The sequence below is a fragment of the Vigna unguiculata genome, chromosome 5 (genome assembly GCF_037176805.1).
Source record: "Vigna unguiculata cultivar grain cowpea cultivar isolate G323 ecotype 2 chromosome 5, ASM3717680v1, whole genome shotgun sequence".
NCBI lineage: Eukaryota > Viridiplantae > Streptophyta > Magnoliopsida > Fabales > Fabaceae > Vigna > Vigna unguiculata.
The window spans coordinates 4,710,148-4,724,612 of NC_140796.1; the positions used below are offsets into that span (position 1 = coordinate 4,710,148).

Sequence of the window (14,465 nt, forward strand, 5' to 3'; positions counted from 1 at the left end):
GCAATATCAATCCACAACATTAATAAGTTGTTAAACAATTATTGAAAATTTGAAAGAGAAAGAAAATGATAACAAAAGCACACCACACTAGTGGTCTTGCCTAGGTAACACAAAGAAGATCAATGTAATGTAATGATTGTAATAAACAACAAAATAGTAACATAACTACTTTATGTACCACACTACTTATTTTATTTATTTTGTACTTGTTTTTAAAATATGGGTTATTTTTTTATGCGATTAGATTCAACTTAAACTTAATTTTGTACTTTAGAACAATGAAAAAAAAAGTTTCAAAAAACATTATATCCAAGTGAAATGAAATTAATAATAAAAATAAATTGAAAGTAATAATTATTGTTCTTACAATGTCTAAGCATATTTTGTAAGTTCTCCTAAAAAGTTCTAGAACTCGAACTTCAAAAGGGTATTTGTCCTCAAACGTTATAAAAAGAAGGAAATGTACTTGCAAAAGATATTTTGATAACGAAGTAAGTATAATGTGTAAGAGAGAATAAATGTCAAAAAAATGCGTAATCGTGTGTGCTTTTTATATTAGGATTCATGGACTTTACATGGTTGGACTTTAGTTTGGTTGACCAAATTATATAATAATTGGATTAAGATAATTAATCTTAAATTTTCATGCTTTGAATGCTGATTATGTTGGTGTAGATTCAATACATGTCATTTTAAAAAATCAACATATATCCAAATAATCATGTGTCTTATGAGTATATATTGACAGTGAATAACACGATTGTAATTTTAAACAAATAATTAGTTATAGAAAAAGTATTATATATATATATATATCAATTTTAAAAAAATAATTATTTAAATAAATCTTCTAATTCTTTCTGAAAGAGATAAGAAGAAAAAAAAGAAAAAACTTATCCATCATATATATTTCAGTTTTCAAACATTCATGGGATATCGTACTTTTTACCCAAATAAAATAAAAACTTATATCAAATTCAATAGAAATGATTATTCAATAAAAATACTGGAGTAATTATTTATATATTATAAAACTAAAATGTTAGTTAACTAAAATAGTAAAAGAAATAAGAAAATATATAAAATAAATCCAGTATAATGATTAATAATTATAAATTATAGATATAGGAAAATAAACGGAGCAGTGACCACCACCCCCTCTTAACCCTAATAATACTGGAAGACATGACATTGTAGTGTTTTTGAGAGTAAATTTTCGTTTCAGATCCCAAACCGAACCTAAGATAAAAACACAGCACAAGAGTGAAGAAGAAGAAGAAGAAGAAAGGCTAATAACATAGCAGCACTGAAGTTCGTGCCGGCAAGCAGCCATGGATGCTATACGGAAGCAGCTCGATGTGTTGATGGGAGCCAACCGTAACGGCGATGTCCGTGAAGTCAATCGCAAGTACTACGATCGCGACGTTTGTCGTCTCTACCTCGTCGGTCTCTGCCCTCACGAACTCTTCCAGTTAACGGTAACTTCTTCTGTTTCGCCATTCGTTTTCGCATCCTAGGGCTTCGTTTTTTTTTTCATTCTGGATTTCGCTGTCTCCGTTTCAGAAAATGGATATGGGACCTTGCCCTAAGGTGCACTCTCTTCAGCTCCGGAAAGAGTATCCTTCTCGATCTCTAGGACTAGGGTATTGCAATCGAAGCACAAAACAATTTGGTTTAGGTTTTAGGTCTTTTCGATTTAAACTACCTCATTTTGTTGCATTCATTTTAAAATTGAAGTACGAGAAATAGATAAGAGTTTGCGATGACAGCGTCATTTAGATGCAGTGTCTTTCTTGTGTTTGTGGTACTGTTATTGCTTAACTGTTCTTAGATACGAGGAGGCAAAGGCGAAAGGCACTGATAATTATGATAGGGAATTGGAGGATGTGATAGACAAGCTTATTGGTGAGTGTGATAGGAAAATTGGCAGGGCTCTCAAGCGGCTCGAGGACGAGGATGCAAAGGCTGCCATTGCGATTTCGGTCTCCGAAGTTACTCAAGTGAGTGTTGATTGTTGTGTTAGGTTTCCCCTGTGGCGATTTGTGGTAAGTTATACTAATCTGTTTTGTGTTTGCAGACCCCTGAGGTGCTTGAGCTGTCTAAGGAAATTAAAGAGAAGTTAAAAGAAGCTGATCAATACGGTACTGTACTGTTGTTGTTACTGGTTGGACATGTTTGCTTTTAAATGAATGGGCGTTCCTGGGTCTTATTGTAGAGAAGTATGGATTGCCAGTGGGGGTATTTAACTGTAGAGAAGTATGGATTGCCAGGGGGGTAATTTGTTAATTGGATCTGTTACAGCTTCTTAGGTCATCTTTAGTCAGAACTTTTGTCCTGGCTTGCTAGTTGGGTGTATGCACTTGTGGAATTCCGTAATTGTTTGAGATGTTTTAGGAATTATGATAGGTAGTTAGGTACCTGGATAACTGATATATTAAAGTCGTTTAAATTCTTGTAGTATGAAGTCAGTTGATCATTGATTAGATTTAAACTAATTGATATCTTTTTACATGATTTTATTCTTAAGTCAAAATTGATGTGTTACTTAGTACCAAAGCTTCATTGGTGAGATTTGATAATTGTTTACATTCAAACACTTATTTATCATGGCATTTAACAATAGTACCAGTAAATACAGTAGAAAGAAGTTCAATTATTGAAGTATTTGAACACGTTTATTTTATAAATGGTTCACAATGTTAATCTTATGTTAAGAGAGTCACAGGTGATGCAAATGTTTTCAGTTTGAAGCATCTCTTAAACTGTGAAAAACTGGTCTTATTTTTTGTCTGCTTTGGTACTATAAAACATAATGTCATTTGATCCATTTTGCTGAACTTACTGACCGGGAAAGGTGTGATTGTTGAGGTTTGTGACTTATCTAATACATTCCGAATGTGCAGATCTTGAAGGCAAGACAGATCTCAAGATTCGAGCTTTAGAGGTCGTTGAGGAACTTAGAACTAAGAGAGCAGACAAGCAGGTCAGTGATATCCCTTGAACATGAATATCCATTTGTGATTGTTACTTTAGTAAGTCATGTTGTTAGACGATGAAGATAATTTTCTGATTTAAATTTTATGAGGAGTTACTAATAATTGCTCTGGCTTCCTATCAATGTTCGAACAGTCCATGCTTCTTTTAGATGCCTTTAACAAAGATAGGGCATCTTTACCTACACCTCTGCCAAATCCACCACCTTTGGCACCCCTTCCTGTAGTTGCTCCTGATCCTCGAACACAAGAGATGATAAATGAAAAGCTGAAGAAGGCTGAGGATCTTGGTAAGTCAGTGGAAGTCTTTATACAGCTCATTTGTTGTTGCTGTTGTTTATTTGCTTAATTTTGTAGACAGGTTGAAACTCAGGTAGACCTGTCTCTTCTAAATTTTGATTATATACTGTTTTGAATAGCATAGCACATTAGTAAAACCAACCAAAGCAGACTGTTGAAATTGTGTATAAAACCCAACTTAAATATCTCTGAAAAGCTTTCTATATTCATGTTTTCAAAATGCTGATGTATCCTTAGTGCATTAGATGGTTATTATGAACAAACAATCTAATAGATTTCTGGAGTAACAGATAGGAAAAGTAAGCACAAGCACCCTCTCCTAAGGAGTGACGGCTTAATTCGGTAGTTAAAGCTAACCACAAAATTTTCGAATGTTCTTTCTCATTAGACATTTTAACAACCCTTAAATTAGATCAGTTCATGTTATGTCTTAAGGAAATCACCACCCTCCATGTTTATAAAAAGGTCACATGCAATTCCGACTCCTCTTAAAATAATGCATATGATATGGAGGTTAAAATGATATCATTAAATACGATAACTAGTCCCCCTTTCTCCTGTATCAGAAATATAAACAATTAATGTTCTTATATTGCTGTAAAATCACCAGGATGATTTTTTTTTCTTTATAAAAGAATGGAACCAAGACTATTTAGGTGTAAAATTTCATGTCACATGAGAGCTTTACCATTGATATGGTCTGTTTACACACATACATATCCGTTTCCGAACTAATGTATTGTGACATTAGCCACTAAGAAGATTTGGTTTGCTTTTGTTTTAATATCACTATGATCAAGTAATTGACTTCTGCCTGGTAATCATGACTCATGATATCATTATTTTTTAATCTTGGTTTTGTATGTATTTAGCTTTAAAAAACAAATTTCATCCTCAAGATATGTGCTTACTAACGCCCAACATATGAACAAATCTTTTTTAGAAAGTCTCCTTCCTTTTTATCTAATGATGATATTTATTTTTGAATGAACAGGTGAACAAGGAATGGTTGATGAGGCTCAAAAAGCATTGGAAGAGGCTGAAGCACTTAAGAAGGTCTTTCATATGTTTTATTTTATTGTTGATTTCTATACAACGTTACAGAAATACTTGTACTGTATTATTTGCATACTATTTCAAAATTTGCAACTACTGTGTAACCGGTTTGTACTGTATTTGTTTTCTGTCTCAGCTTCCTGCCAGGCAGGAGCCAGTGTTGGATTCATCAAAGTATACAGCAGCAGATGTCCGGATTGTGAGTAAATTTTCCATGATCTGGCAGATTTTATATGATTATATAATATATAATTACATCTACAATTTGGCATGCCTAGTTATTTTTTTCTTATCAACTTTTTTACTGAGAATTTATAGCTTATTTTTTGTTATAATATATACATACATACATAAGTGCATTAATTCTTATGCCTCTTTCACTTGTCATAACAATTCAGACCGATCAGAAGCTACGTGTATGTGACATTTGTGGAGCTTTTTTGAGTGTTTATGACAGGTAACGACTTATTTTGTCCCTCCCATCATCTTTTCTCTTTTTCCTTAATTTTTGCAAGGGATTTATGGTGTTAGAATTTGGGGTTTCAAGTGCTTCAGCTTTTGACCCGTTAGTAATACCTCCTTGTCACCAGCAGGCTCTTGTGCCAGTTTTACGAGGATAACTTTTGCAGCTAAAGAATGTGCGTCTTTTCTGTTTTTTGCTTGTAGATCATGATATTCTTACCTAGAAGTTTTTGGGGAAATAATGCCATACATGAATATGTTATTCTCTTGATGCTCTGGTGTATTTTGCTTGAACAGTTTGATTTCTATTATTATTTACAGCGATCGCCGATTAGCTGATCATTTTGGAGGAAAACTTCATTTAGGGTATATGCAGATTCGTGAGAAGTTAGCAGAACTTCAAGTAAGACAGACATCTTTAATGCATTTCTGATTTTGTGTTTAGGGTTCTTTAAATATATTATTATTTTTAATTTTCAAAGCAGGTTCATGAAATTTATTTTTATTTTTATATGGAGAGAAATGTTAAGATCCAGTTTGGTTGCAAGTTGCAACGTTATTCCTAAAGCCGTAGTAATTTCATCTCTTTTGGAGTTGTTTGAAGAAAAAGGGTATGAGAATAATGTGGTAACTGCTAAATGTATTTAATTAATCCATGATCTAAATCCATCATGTTTGTTTGGTTGGTGTCTATAGAGATTCTAATATAGTTTCTAATGTGAAAAGTTTTCTTTTTTCCTTTCTGCATCTTGTTGGTCTCTATTTGGTATGGAAGCGTGCAAACTTGTGAACTGATATGCAAATTGTATATTTATAATTTTAATGCTTGTTCAGTCATTGTGCATAACCTGTTGTCTTTCTTAAAGAAATATTTTTACTTACATTAAATCTATCAATCAAACCGTGGCTTATACATGGCATCTCTCATCAATTGTCTTCTTGGATCATGTGCATTTTATATCTTGACATTTAATTTAATATATTTTTATTTGCTGATACACATACTAAGTTTGTCACTCGTGCACCTAGTTTTGGTCCCCAACACTATTAGATGTCAAAAAAGTTTGTCACTTTGTCAATGTTGTTTAATACTGAAGAGATTCTTCTTTTCTGCAATTGTTAAGTCGAAATGCTATTTGTGATTATTTCAAAGTGTTTTGACCATTTCTAGGAGAAAGGAAGATTGAAAGGGTGAGGATAACTTTGTTCGACCGGGGTTTGTGTTTTTGGGAACGTCTAGTTTATTTGTCGATTTTGAATGTTCAATATAGATGGACTTTTATTTTAATTGGGTAGAGGAATGTTCTCAGACTATGTTATTTTCTGGCTCAGGAAGAAAGGAACAAAAGCCGAAAGACTGATCGGCATGAGGACAGGAGGTAAATTTCATTGCTTAATGATGGGCATTTAAATAAATTTTATATTTAGTTAAAACTCATATGCATTTATTTGGCATAGGTCAAAAGAACGGAGCAGGGATCGAGACAGGGAGTCAAGCAGGGACCGTGAACGTGGTGATAGTCGTGAACGAGGGCGAGACCATGATCGTAGGAGTAGAGACCGGGACAGGCATTATGATAGAGATCGTGGATATGAGCGAGACCGTGACAGAGACTCTGACCGCACTCGCTCCTATGAATCAAGAAGTCGTAGGAGGTCACGCTCTAGATCTCGAGAGCGATCTAGAGATTATGATCGACATAGGTACAGGCTCCTTGACTATAATTGTCTTTTTTACATAACATTCTGTCTGTTTAACTGTACGAAGCAGCTGCTTTGGATCCCATATGGGCCCTTGATCTAAAGGTCAAGTAGGCTTTGTAGATTTCTGTTGAAAGATAGTCTTTAACTTCCTCTGTTTGTTTATTTTTCTTTTTCTTCCATTATTTTATGAGTTTAGTTCCTGGTTATTCTTTAGAGAGAGAAGTGGGGATTGTACATCCATGGGCCTGTGCATGTGCATGTAACTAATGAATTTAAAAGCATAATTTTATTTTAATTGGTATCTGTACCTAACCCTTGTATTTTCTTTTTCAGGCGTCATGATCGATATTAGCAATTGGTATGAATCTTATGGATATGAGAAAATGTTTAGTTTAGGTGGGTGTTGAACCTCATGTTGGACAAATAATTTTGCGATTTCTTGTGTTGAACTGTTTCTTCGATGATGGATGTAGCTTGAGCTTAGGTGTAGCCTAATATGGTCTTGTGTTGCTTTGCAGATGTTAATCCAATTTGTAATCTCCCTTACTTTGGAGCAGTTCTTGCTATTGTGCTTAAAAATAGTAGTTTGATTCGAGTTACTATTTTCAGTCGTCGTGCTACAGAAAAACTCACACACTAGTGTTTTAAGTTAGTTGAGAATTTGATTTAACCAAACAATTATGGTTTTCCTGTTTCTGAGGCGGTAAGGAGTTAATTTGTTAACACTTTTTTTGAGCGCTTCTTTTCTATACTGAATTATATTTGTAATCCTTTATCGTATATCTTATTTTCGGTTTAGTTATTTTGTTTAGAAATTGTCGCAGTAGCATTAAATGTCGAAACAAAAGTTTGTGTTGTTATCTTTTGATAGTTGAATTTTTTTTTTCCGATTGTTTAAAACCACTGGAAATCATTTTTTCTTTTCTTTTTTGTTCATTATTTTATGTTCACAGCCACCCGATAAACCTTTGTCAAATTCCTCTCTGTTGAGCATTCCTTTAGCATAATAGACAAGGTTTCTAGCGTTCTTTGTCATGACTATTTCCTTCAAAACATACAGGAGCAAGTGCGCGAACCCAAAATCCTCTGTGTGCAAATCTCACTCGTTTCGTTCTTTCATTCAATGATTTCAAATTGACAACGCTTAAAGAATTTGTCGAATTTCGGTTGGGAGACTGGCGGGGAGAGTGGTTTCCTAGGGTTTCATCAGAAGTGAAAAATGAAAAAAGGAAGAAAAGATGTAATGTTGATAATATAATAATTGAGAAGTTTTAAACGTAAAAAATGACAATTGGAACTTTTAATGTTGATGGATGTGATGGAAATAACTCATTGAATTATGTTGAAATTATAAAGGAATAAACTTATTTAAAAGGATAAGAAAAACAATCTAAGTAGAGTGAAAATGAAACTTAACAAATTGTATGGACTTAACAATGTTTTAAATCATTGAAAGAAAGTGTAACTAGTATTCTTCCATGAACTTTTCGCTTTCTTTTCCGGAGGATAAAATTGGAACCACAAAAGTCTCGAGAAGGGCATGGAAAGCTAAAAGTTGTGTTAACAAATTAAATAGTTAGATTTACCGGTAGTCGAACATGAAACGAGCTTTCTGCTGGAAAATGATGGTGCATAATTTTGTTTTGATCTGTATCGGATTAAGTTCATCTTAGTAGAATGAATCTGCTTTTCAGCTTCGTAGGAACATGTCTCTTAAAATTTTGAAGAGAAAAAGAAAAACCACTCAACTTTAAAAATAAATCCAATCAGAAAAAAAAAAATTACATTTTGTTTTTCTTCTTTTAAGATTGTGTAAGAAAGATATAACTATTTGAACTTGATAAAAATACAATTCATTGGTTAATTTTGATAAGCAAAATCGACACGTATTTCATAATTTACAACTTCGGTTAATTCTTTGTTTAGAATCAGAAAAAATCAAAAACCTTAACAGACTATCAAATCCGGTTCAAACTTAACTCGACTGTTTTCGAACCAAATTGCTGTTGAACATCGGATGATGGATAAACAGTGAATCAGTACAGTGTTTAGCAAAACCAGAAGTAGCAGCATTTGCATTTGGAGCAATCCATTAGCGAAAGAACAAACAGAGTTAATTAACTTGTCGGTTGATTGAATCAATTGTTCGCAGAATTATGATACAAAAATGCAGAAAGATTCGACAGGGGATTAAATACAAGGAAGAAAGCAGAAAGAAAAGCAATTGCAGAAGCCCAAATAAAATCAGATTTGCCTGGAAGCAGCGTCGGCGACAAAGGGCAAATACGGCGTGCGTCCCAAGACACAGGAAGCGACGCCGTAGAGGAAGCAGAGAATGCTGAAGACGAAAATGGCGTTGCTGGACCAAACCATGAGAGGGCCTCGACCAGGGGAGAAGATTCGCGCGATGAGGTGAGGAATAACGAGGAGAACGTCGAGGGTGACGGCTTGCATGGCGTTGAACCTGACGTAGCGGGGGAAGGTAGGGTTTCGCACGACGCCGAGGTAGAGGGCGAAGAAAGCGACGAAGGAGGCGTAGGGGACGGATCTGTAGAAGGCGAGGAAGGGGACGATGGGATCGAAGAGGACGGCGAGCTTAGGGTACTGCGCCAGGAGGTAACGGCCGTACTGGAGGGAGTTGAAGAACGGGAGGGTGTAGGCGGCGATGGAGATGAGGCGCTCCGTCGGCGGCGGAGAAGAGGTGTTCGACAAGCGCGCCCCGACGGCGCCGTTTTTGGGTTTGAGTTTGAGAGGGAGAAAGGGTTTGTGTCTGGGAAGTGAGGGTTTTAGGGTTGGAGTGGGAAGGAAGCAGCTTGGGCGGAGGAGCGGAAGAGTGGCCATTGTTCAGACAGAAACGCCGCCACCACTCTCTCTTCTACTACTCTTCCCTTTATTCGGCCTTTTTTTTTTCATCTCTCAATCTACTTCATTTTTTTCATCGATTGGGCTTCCCTGGCCCAATAAAATGCCTATTACTAACTGCACCCCACACCAATATAATAACACCAAATTACCCCTTATCATTGCCTCTGTCGCAGAGAAAGAAGAAGAGAGGAAGAATGTTAACAAAGAGAAAAAAACTTGTTCCAAAAAACTTGCGAAAACGTTCTTTCCAAAATGTATTTCATGTGTTTCTCGAAAAGCTTTTTTCCATAAGTTTCCTCAGAAGGTTTATTCCAAAAATCTTATTCTAAACTATGTTTCATGCATTTTACAAATGTTTCCAATTTCTAACTAAAGGAATCAGAAATGAAGACCAGAGAAAAACTTGATCTGATTAAAGCAGTGATCATTAGAGACTAAACTTACATTTATAACTAATTGTTACTAAAAAAATTCCAAGAAAACTGGTAAAATAGAGCAATTATTACTCCAGAAAAAGTGAAGTGCTGAAAAGGGAGAAGCTAGAAGCTAGAAGCTAGTAAGTATCCCCTTGCTCCTCTTCCGAGCCATCAAGTTCTTTCTAAATCGCAAGGAATGGAAATTCTTTGTTACTGGAAACATTTCTTCCAGGGGGAAGTTCTAGCTTCTGCCAATCCAAAAAAGAAAATGAAACATCAGATAGATTCAAATTAATCTCACATGGTTAAACGATTGAATAATTTTTTTTTTTTATTGAATGTCTTACTCACAAATTTCAGTGTTAATGATATAAACATGGAATTTCATATCAATAAAAAATGTTACATCCAAGATTGTGTTGGTAACTAGTAGATAGATAAAGTGAAACAGTCATAGATAGAGAAAGACCTTGGAGCTTGCAAATAATTCTTTCTTTAACTCTGCAAGATCATCATGGACAGAAGAGTTCTCCAGCAGTGCGAACTGTGAAAAGTGTAAGAGAGGAAATAATTCAACCAGAAACATAGTTTTCCTTAGAAATGTTGCACAAAACCGTGAAAGAAAATTGTTGTAGAAATAGGTATATTATTATAAGATCAATGAAAAACCATTATTAGTATTATCATTATTACCTTCCCCTCAAGATTGTCAGTGAACAACTGATTCAATGCATCTGCCTGAGCTTCCATGGTTAATACTGGAAAAATGTAACTTTTGCTTGAAATAAATAGTACAAGAACTGTATATGCTATGTAAATGGAAGTCATTTCTTCAATATGATGCATTCAAAAGGGTTTAACTAATAAGAAAACTAACCCTTTTCTTCCATGTTATCAAAAGCTGTAAGGGCACTGCTTGTGCTGATATTGCCCACCATCTCACTGACTACGGTTAAAGTCCTAAGGAAAAGAAAAAGAATTAGAAGAATAAAGGTGATAGACAAACTTTGCAGACTTTTAAATAATGAAAAAAGATGAGCCAAACACAAACTTTGCAGACTGAGCTCTTGCTTTAAGAGTATCTTTCTTTGACTTTGCTTCCTGAATTTTGCTTTCCAAAAGCTGTTGAAAAACAAAAAACACAAATTTCTTCAACAAAATAACCAAAACTGCTAATTGATTGTAGAAAAGCTCAACATTATCAATGACATGTAATAATAGTCCGACAAACTTGTTTCTTTGTTCAAAAGAGCATTAACTTTATGGCAGCAAGAAGTTATCGTAAAATATGGCAACTAACCCGTGTTTTGGACAGAAGATCATCAGCAACTTTCTTTTGCTGATCAAGCTGAGTCTTTAAAGAAGTTGCATTGTCCTGTAAATATCACATGATGCAAATGGCAGAAATCAACTTCAATATACCTACACAACTCAATTTCAATTCATAATGGCTAATGACACAGACACAAAATAAATGAGTTTGCACACACAGCACAAAGCAAAGGGCAGAAATCAATATCACACTCCCACCTACCCAATATAACTTTTCTCAATTCACAATGACCAACAAGTCCTGAACAGACACACAATACACAATGCAAAAGCCAGAAATCAATGTCCAAAGCCCTTTCCTTTTCATCTAGTTACAATAATTCATAAATAATGTGGTAAAAGTGAACAAATATCACAAGTCAAGATTTACACTTGATGCATATTATTCACATTTATGATGAATAAACGCAACTGCAACAAAGCTTTTAGATATGTCATACGGCATACGACTTCCTTCTCTTAAGTGCCTCAGAGGCAAGATCCTCATCTCCTTTCCGAAGTGCAAGTTGTGCCTTTCCATACCTATTATTATTAGTAAGGAAAGAGAATGAGAATAAAGACCAAACAATGAATGATGAGTGCAACATAAAAATATAGAAGTTCTTTAAACCAAAGAAAATTATGAAAAATGAATACCATTTATCAGAAGCGTTTTGGACAGATTGGTACTTGCTTTCTAACTGTTTTTGAGATGCGAGAACCTGAAGAAAATAAAATACACATGTTTATTGAAAGCATTCAGCTCACTAAACCTGACCCTTAAACAATAGTAGTGCTCCCTTTTTCAAATTGAGTAAAAGTAAAATCCAAAACCCGAAGTGAAATAAAAAAATTAACCACCCAGGGACACAAAATATAAATGTAAACAAAAAGTCATTACATACTTGTGCTGTAGCTTGGCGAACCTTTATCAAATCACTGTTCATATCCAGCACAGCTTGTTCTAATATCTTCTTGGGATCTTCAAAGAAGCTTATAATGATATTAACATAAGACTGCATTAATTCAACCTCATCAGCATTCAAAAACAGTAGCGAATACAAAAAGATCAATTCATATGTTGCTATCTATACTTTATCTATACACAGACAAAAATCTGATATGTATAACCCAATGTTACCTTGATAACTCTAGCAAACCTGCTGTAAAGATTCATTTGAGTTCCAAGGGCACCGCCACCATGACAATTACGTTTCAAGCTATGAGGGTATGATGCCCTCATACCAGGAACTTCCGGTGCTCCAGCTGCAATACAACCCCATCAAGTTTCCGTTGTAAAAAACATTTCTTTCTTCCTATATGCATCATACTTTTACATTCACTACTATCATATTTTTCCTTATACATTTTCTTAAACGGGTGAAATAAAATTTTTGCAGATCAAAAACACTCTAACACATGCAAACTACTTCCTTTTAAACTTTTACGCCAGCTTTTGGTGAATCAAAGAATCAAATAAGAAAACGAGTGGAGGACAAAAATATAGCGTGTGATCATACATGGGTTAGAACAAAGGTAGAGACTTACAGCGGTAACTGAGAAACGATGATTTGAAGGGTGGAAGAGTGGAGGATTTTGTCGAAACGAAACCCGCAACCGTGATTGGCGTTGTCTTCATAACCATAGCCATTTTCCTTTGGTCTATGTTCTGCACCAACCACAATCTTGTTAGAGAAGCCTCTAGTGTTTATACCCTTCACACCGGGTGGTTTTTCTTTTATAAAACATATTTTGTCGAGAGAAATAATATATATTGTATTTATGAAGATAATAATAAACTTACATTTTGGTAATATAGAATAAATGAAATTATTAACAAGCAATATCTTTGCAATAGTAATAGTAATACATTATAATAATAATAATATCTATATTTATATATAAAGATTTATATATATATATATATATATATATATATATATATATATATATATATATAAAATTAAAATCATTATTTTACATGTTTACTTTTTAAGTAATCATTTTATTAGATTTAACTGTTTTTTTAAATTAATTATTTTTATACTAAAATAAATATTTTTAATAACAAAATTATTTATATAATAAATTAAAAATACTTTTATTAAATTTAAAAAATCATTTATATTTAATTTTAAAATTAAAAACTTTGAATACACATACACATGTCCACTGTGTTTTTCATTGGTTAGTAATAATATACACATACACATATCGACTGCAATACACAAATAATATATAAATATACTTATTATATAAAATTGTAGTAAAAATAATGAAATTAAATAAAACTATAATAGTTATTGAAATTATATATATATATATATATATATATATATATATTATATAAAATTGTAATAAAAATATTGAAACTGAATAAAATTGTAGAAGTTATTGAAATTAAAGATTTATATATTATATTATATAAAGTTGTAATAAAAACACTTAATTATATTTTTAATATTGAAATATATAATAACATATAAAATAAAATTACAAAAACTTAAAAGTTAAAGAAAAATCCGTTGAAGGTATTAAAATAATTCTTCTTCACCACGTTTAATACAGCAACTATCTTTCATCTTTATCTTTATTTTATTACCAATTTAGGTGATTTAACACTAAAATTGTCAATATGTTATAAGTTTAAAAGAAAGTTGACAACACGAAATAAATCGTATTAAAGTAACAATATTTTAATATAAATAAGTATTATGACCAAGTGACACAATTTTAATTTTAATTTGATTATGGTAAAATCATACCACATTGACATGCCTTATTCTTGTTATAGTCATAAGACATTAAACGATTTATTTCAAATTATAAATCACCATAACAAATACACATCAAAATACAACATAATAACCCTTAATTTAATATTTAATCTTTATGCTAATTTTGTCACTATGCTATAAGACCAGCAAACATTTTAAAAAATTTCACTAATTTCATATTAACTAAATATTTAATAAAATAAAGGATTGCAATTTATAAACTAAAAGGAATTATCAATACTGTGAATAATGTACAAACTTAAAGACAATGGTATGTCTAAAATAATAACATTCAACACGAATAATATTATTAATTAAGGACAAAAGTAAAAATGAAAAATTGAATAAAAATTAAAATAAATACACATTATATGAATGCCAAAAAAATTAGTATTCGTGGATATTTGCAAATAAAATCCGTCATAGATAGTAAATGAATATTGTAAATGAATACTTGTAGACTATAAGTAAGGATGTTTCTATACTCGCATGTTAATGAGACAAATACAAATATTATAATATCCGTATTCGTAAATACTCGTATCTGTTATACTCTAAGTTAACTTAAAAAAAAAAAAAAA

General features: G+C 32.9%; 3 protein-coding genes across 4 annotated transcripts; 1 reads left to right on the forward strand and 2 right to left on the reverse strand.

Moving 5' to 3' along the window:
* Window positions 1-1,157: 1,157 nt before the first annotated feature.
* Window positions 1,158-7,252, forward strand: LOC114185508 (U1 snRNP-associated protein usp106-like). 2 transcript variants are annotated; one of them, XM_028073264.2, is made up of 14 exons: window positions 1,158-1,478; window positions 1,564-1,616; window positions 1,832-2,000; window positions 2,078-2,141; window positions 2,904-2,983; window positions 3,130-3,283; window positions 4,288-4,349; window positions 4,486-4,548; window positions 4,748-4,806; window positions 5,133-5,214; window positions 6,144-6,190; window positions 6,270-6,515; window positions 6,849-6,911; window positions 7,034-7,252. In XM_028073264.2, the coding sequence occupies exons 1-13, from the start codon at window positions 1,332-1,334 to the stop codon at window positions 6,865-6,867; spliced, it is 1,245 nt and encodes a 414-aa protein (XP_027929065.1). In that variant the 5' UTR covers window positions 1,158-1,331; the 3' UTR covers window positions 6,868-6,911; window positions 7,034-7,252. The 2 variants fall into 2 exon arrangements, with proteins under 2 accessions (XP_027929065.1, XP_027929064.1); XM_028073263.2 differs by having other exon boundaries at window positions 1,160-1,478; window positions 6,849-7,252.
* Window positions 7,253-8,607: 1,355 nt separating this feature from the next.
* On the reverse strand, window positions 8,608-9,406 carry TIC20-II (chloroplast import component Tic20-II). The gene has a single exon (XM_028070727.1). It carries the CDS (start codon window positions 9,354-9,356, stop codon window positions 8,760-8,762), a length of 597 nt encoding a protein of 198 aa, XP_027926528.1. The 5' UTR covers window positions 9,357-9,406; the 3' UTR covers window positions 8,608-8,759.
* A 361-nt stretch (window positions 9,407-9,767) lies between these two features.
* Window positions 9,768-12,811, reverse strand: PTAC4 (plastid transcriptionally active 4). Its single transcript, XM_028070726.2, has 11 exons — window positions 12,656-12,811; window positions 12,249-12,373; window positions 12,013-12,123; window positions 11,765-11,829; window positions 11,569-11,650; window positions 11,097-11,171; window positions 10,848-10,918; window positions 10,674-10,756; window positions 10,490-10,554; window positions 10,266-10,340; window positions 9,768-10,044 (listed from the first exon to the last, which is right to left on the reverse strand). The coding sequence occupies exons 1-11, from the start codon at window positions 12,756-12,758 to the stop codon at window positions 9,979-9,981; spliced, it is 921 nt and encodes a 306-aa protein (XP_027926527.2). The 5' UTR covers window positions 12,759-12,811; the 3' UTR covers window positions 9,768-9,978.
* Window positions 12,812-14,465: the final 1,654 nt, after the last annotated feature.

Excerpts from the sequence above, each read along its gene's own strand:
- LOC114185508 (XM_028073264.2), top strand. The coding sequence starts at position 1,332 with ATGGATGCTATACGGAAGCAGCTCGATGTGTTGATGGGAGCCAACCGT. Across the intron at positions 4,807-5,132 it reads TTTTTGAGTGTTTATGACAG|CGATCGCCGATTAGCTGATC; the intron begins GTAACGACTTAT and ends TATTATTTACAG. Across the intron at positions 5,215-6,143 it reads AGAAGTTAGCAGAACTTCAA|GAAGAAAGGAACAAAAGCCG; the intron begins GTAAGACAGACA and ends TTTCTGGCTCAG.
- TIC20-II (XM_028070727.1), bottom strand. The coding sequence starts at position 9,356 with ATGGCCACTCTTCCGCTCCTCCGCCCAAGCTGCTTCCTTCCCACTCCA.
- PTAC4 (XM_028070726.2), bottom strand. The coding sequence starts at position 12,758 with ATGGCTATGGTTATGAAGACAACGCCAATCACGGTTGCGGGTTTCGTT. Across the intron at positions 12,124-12,248 it reads GGTTTGCTAGAGTTATCAAG|TCTTATGTTAATATCATTAT; the intron begins GTAACATTGGGT and ends GAATTAATGCAG. Across the intron at positions 11,651-11,764 it reads CAAAACGCTTCTGATAAATG|GTATGGAAAGGCACAACTTG; the intron begins GTATTCATTTTT and ends TAATAATAATAG.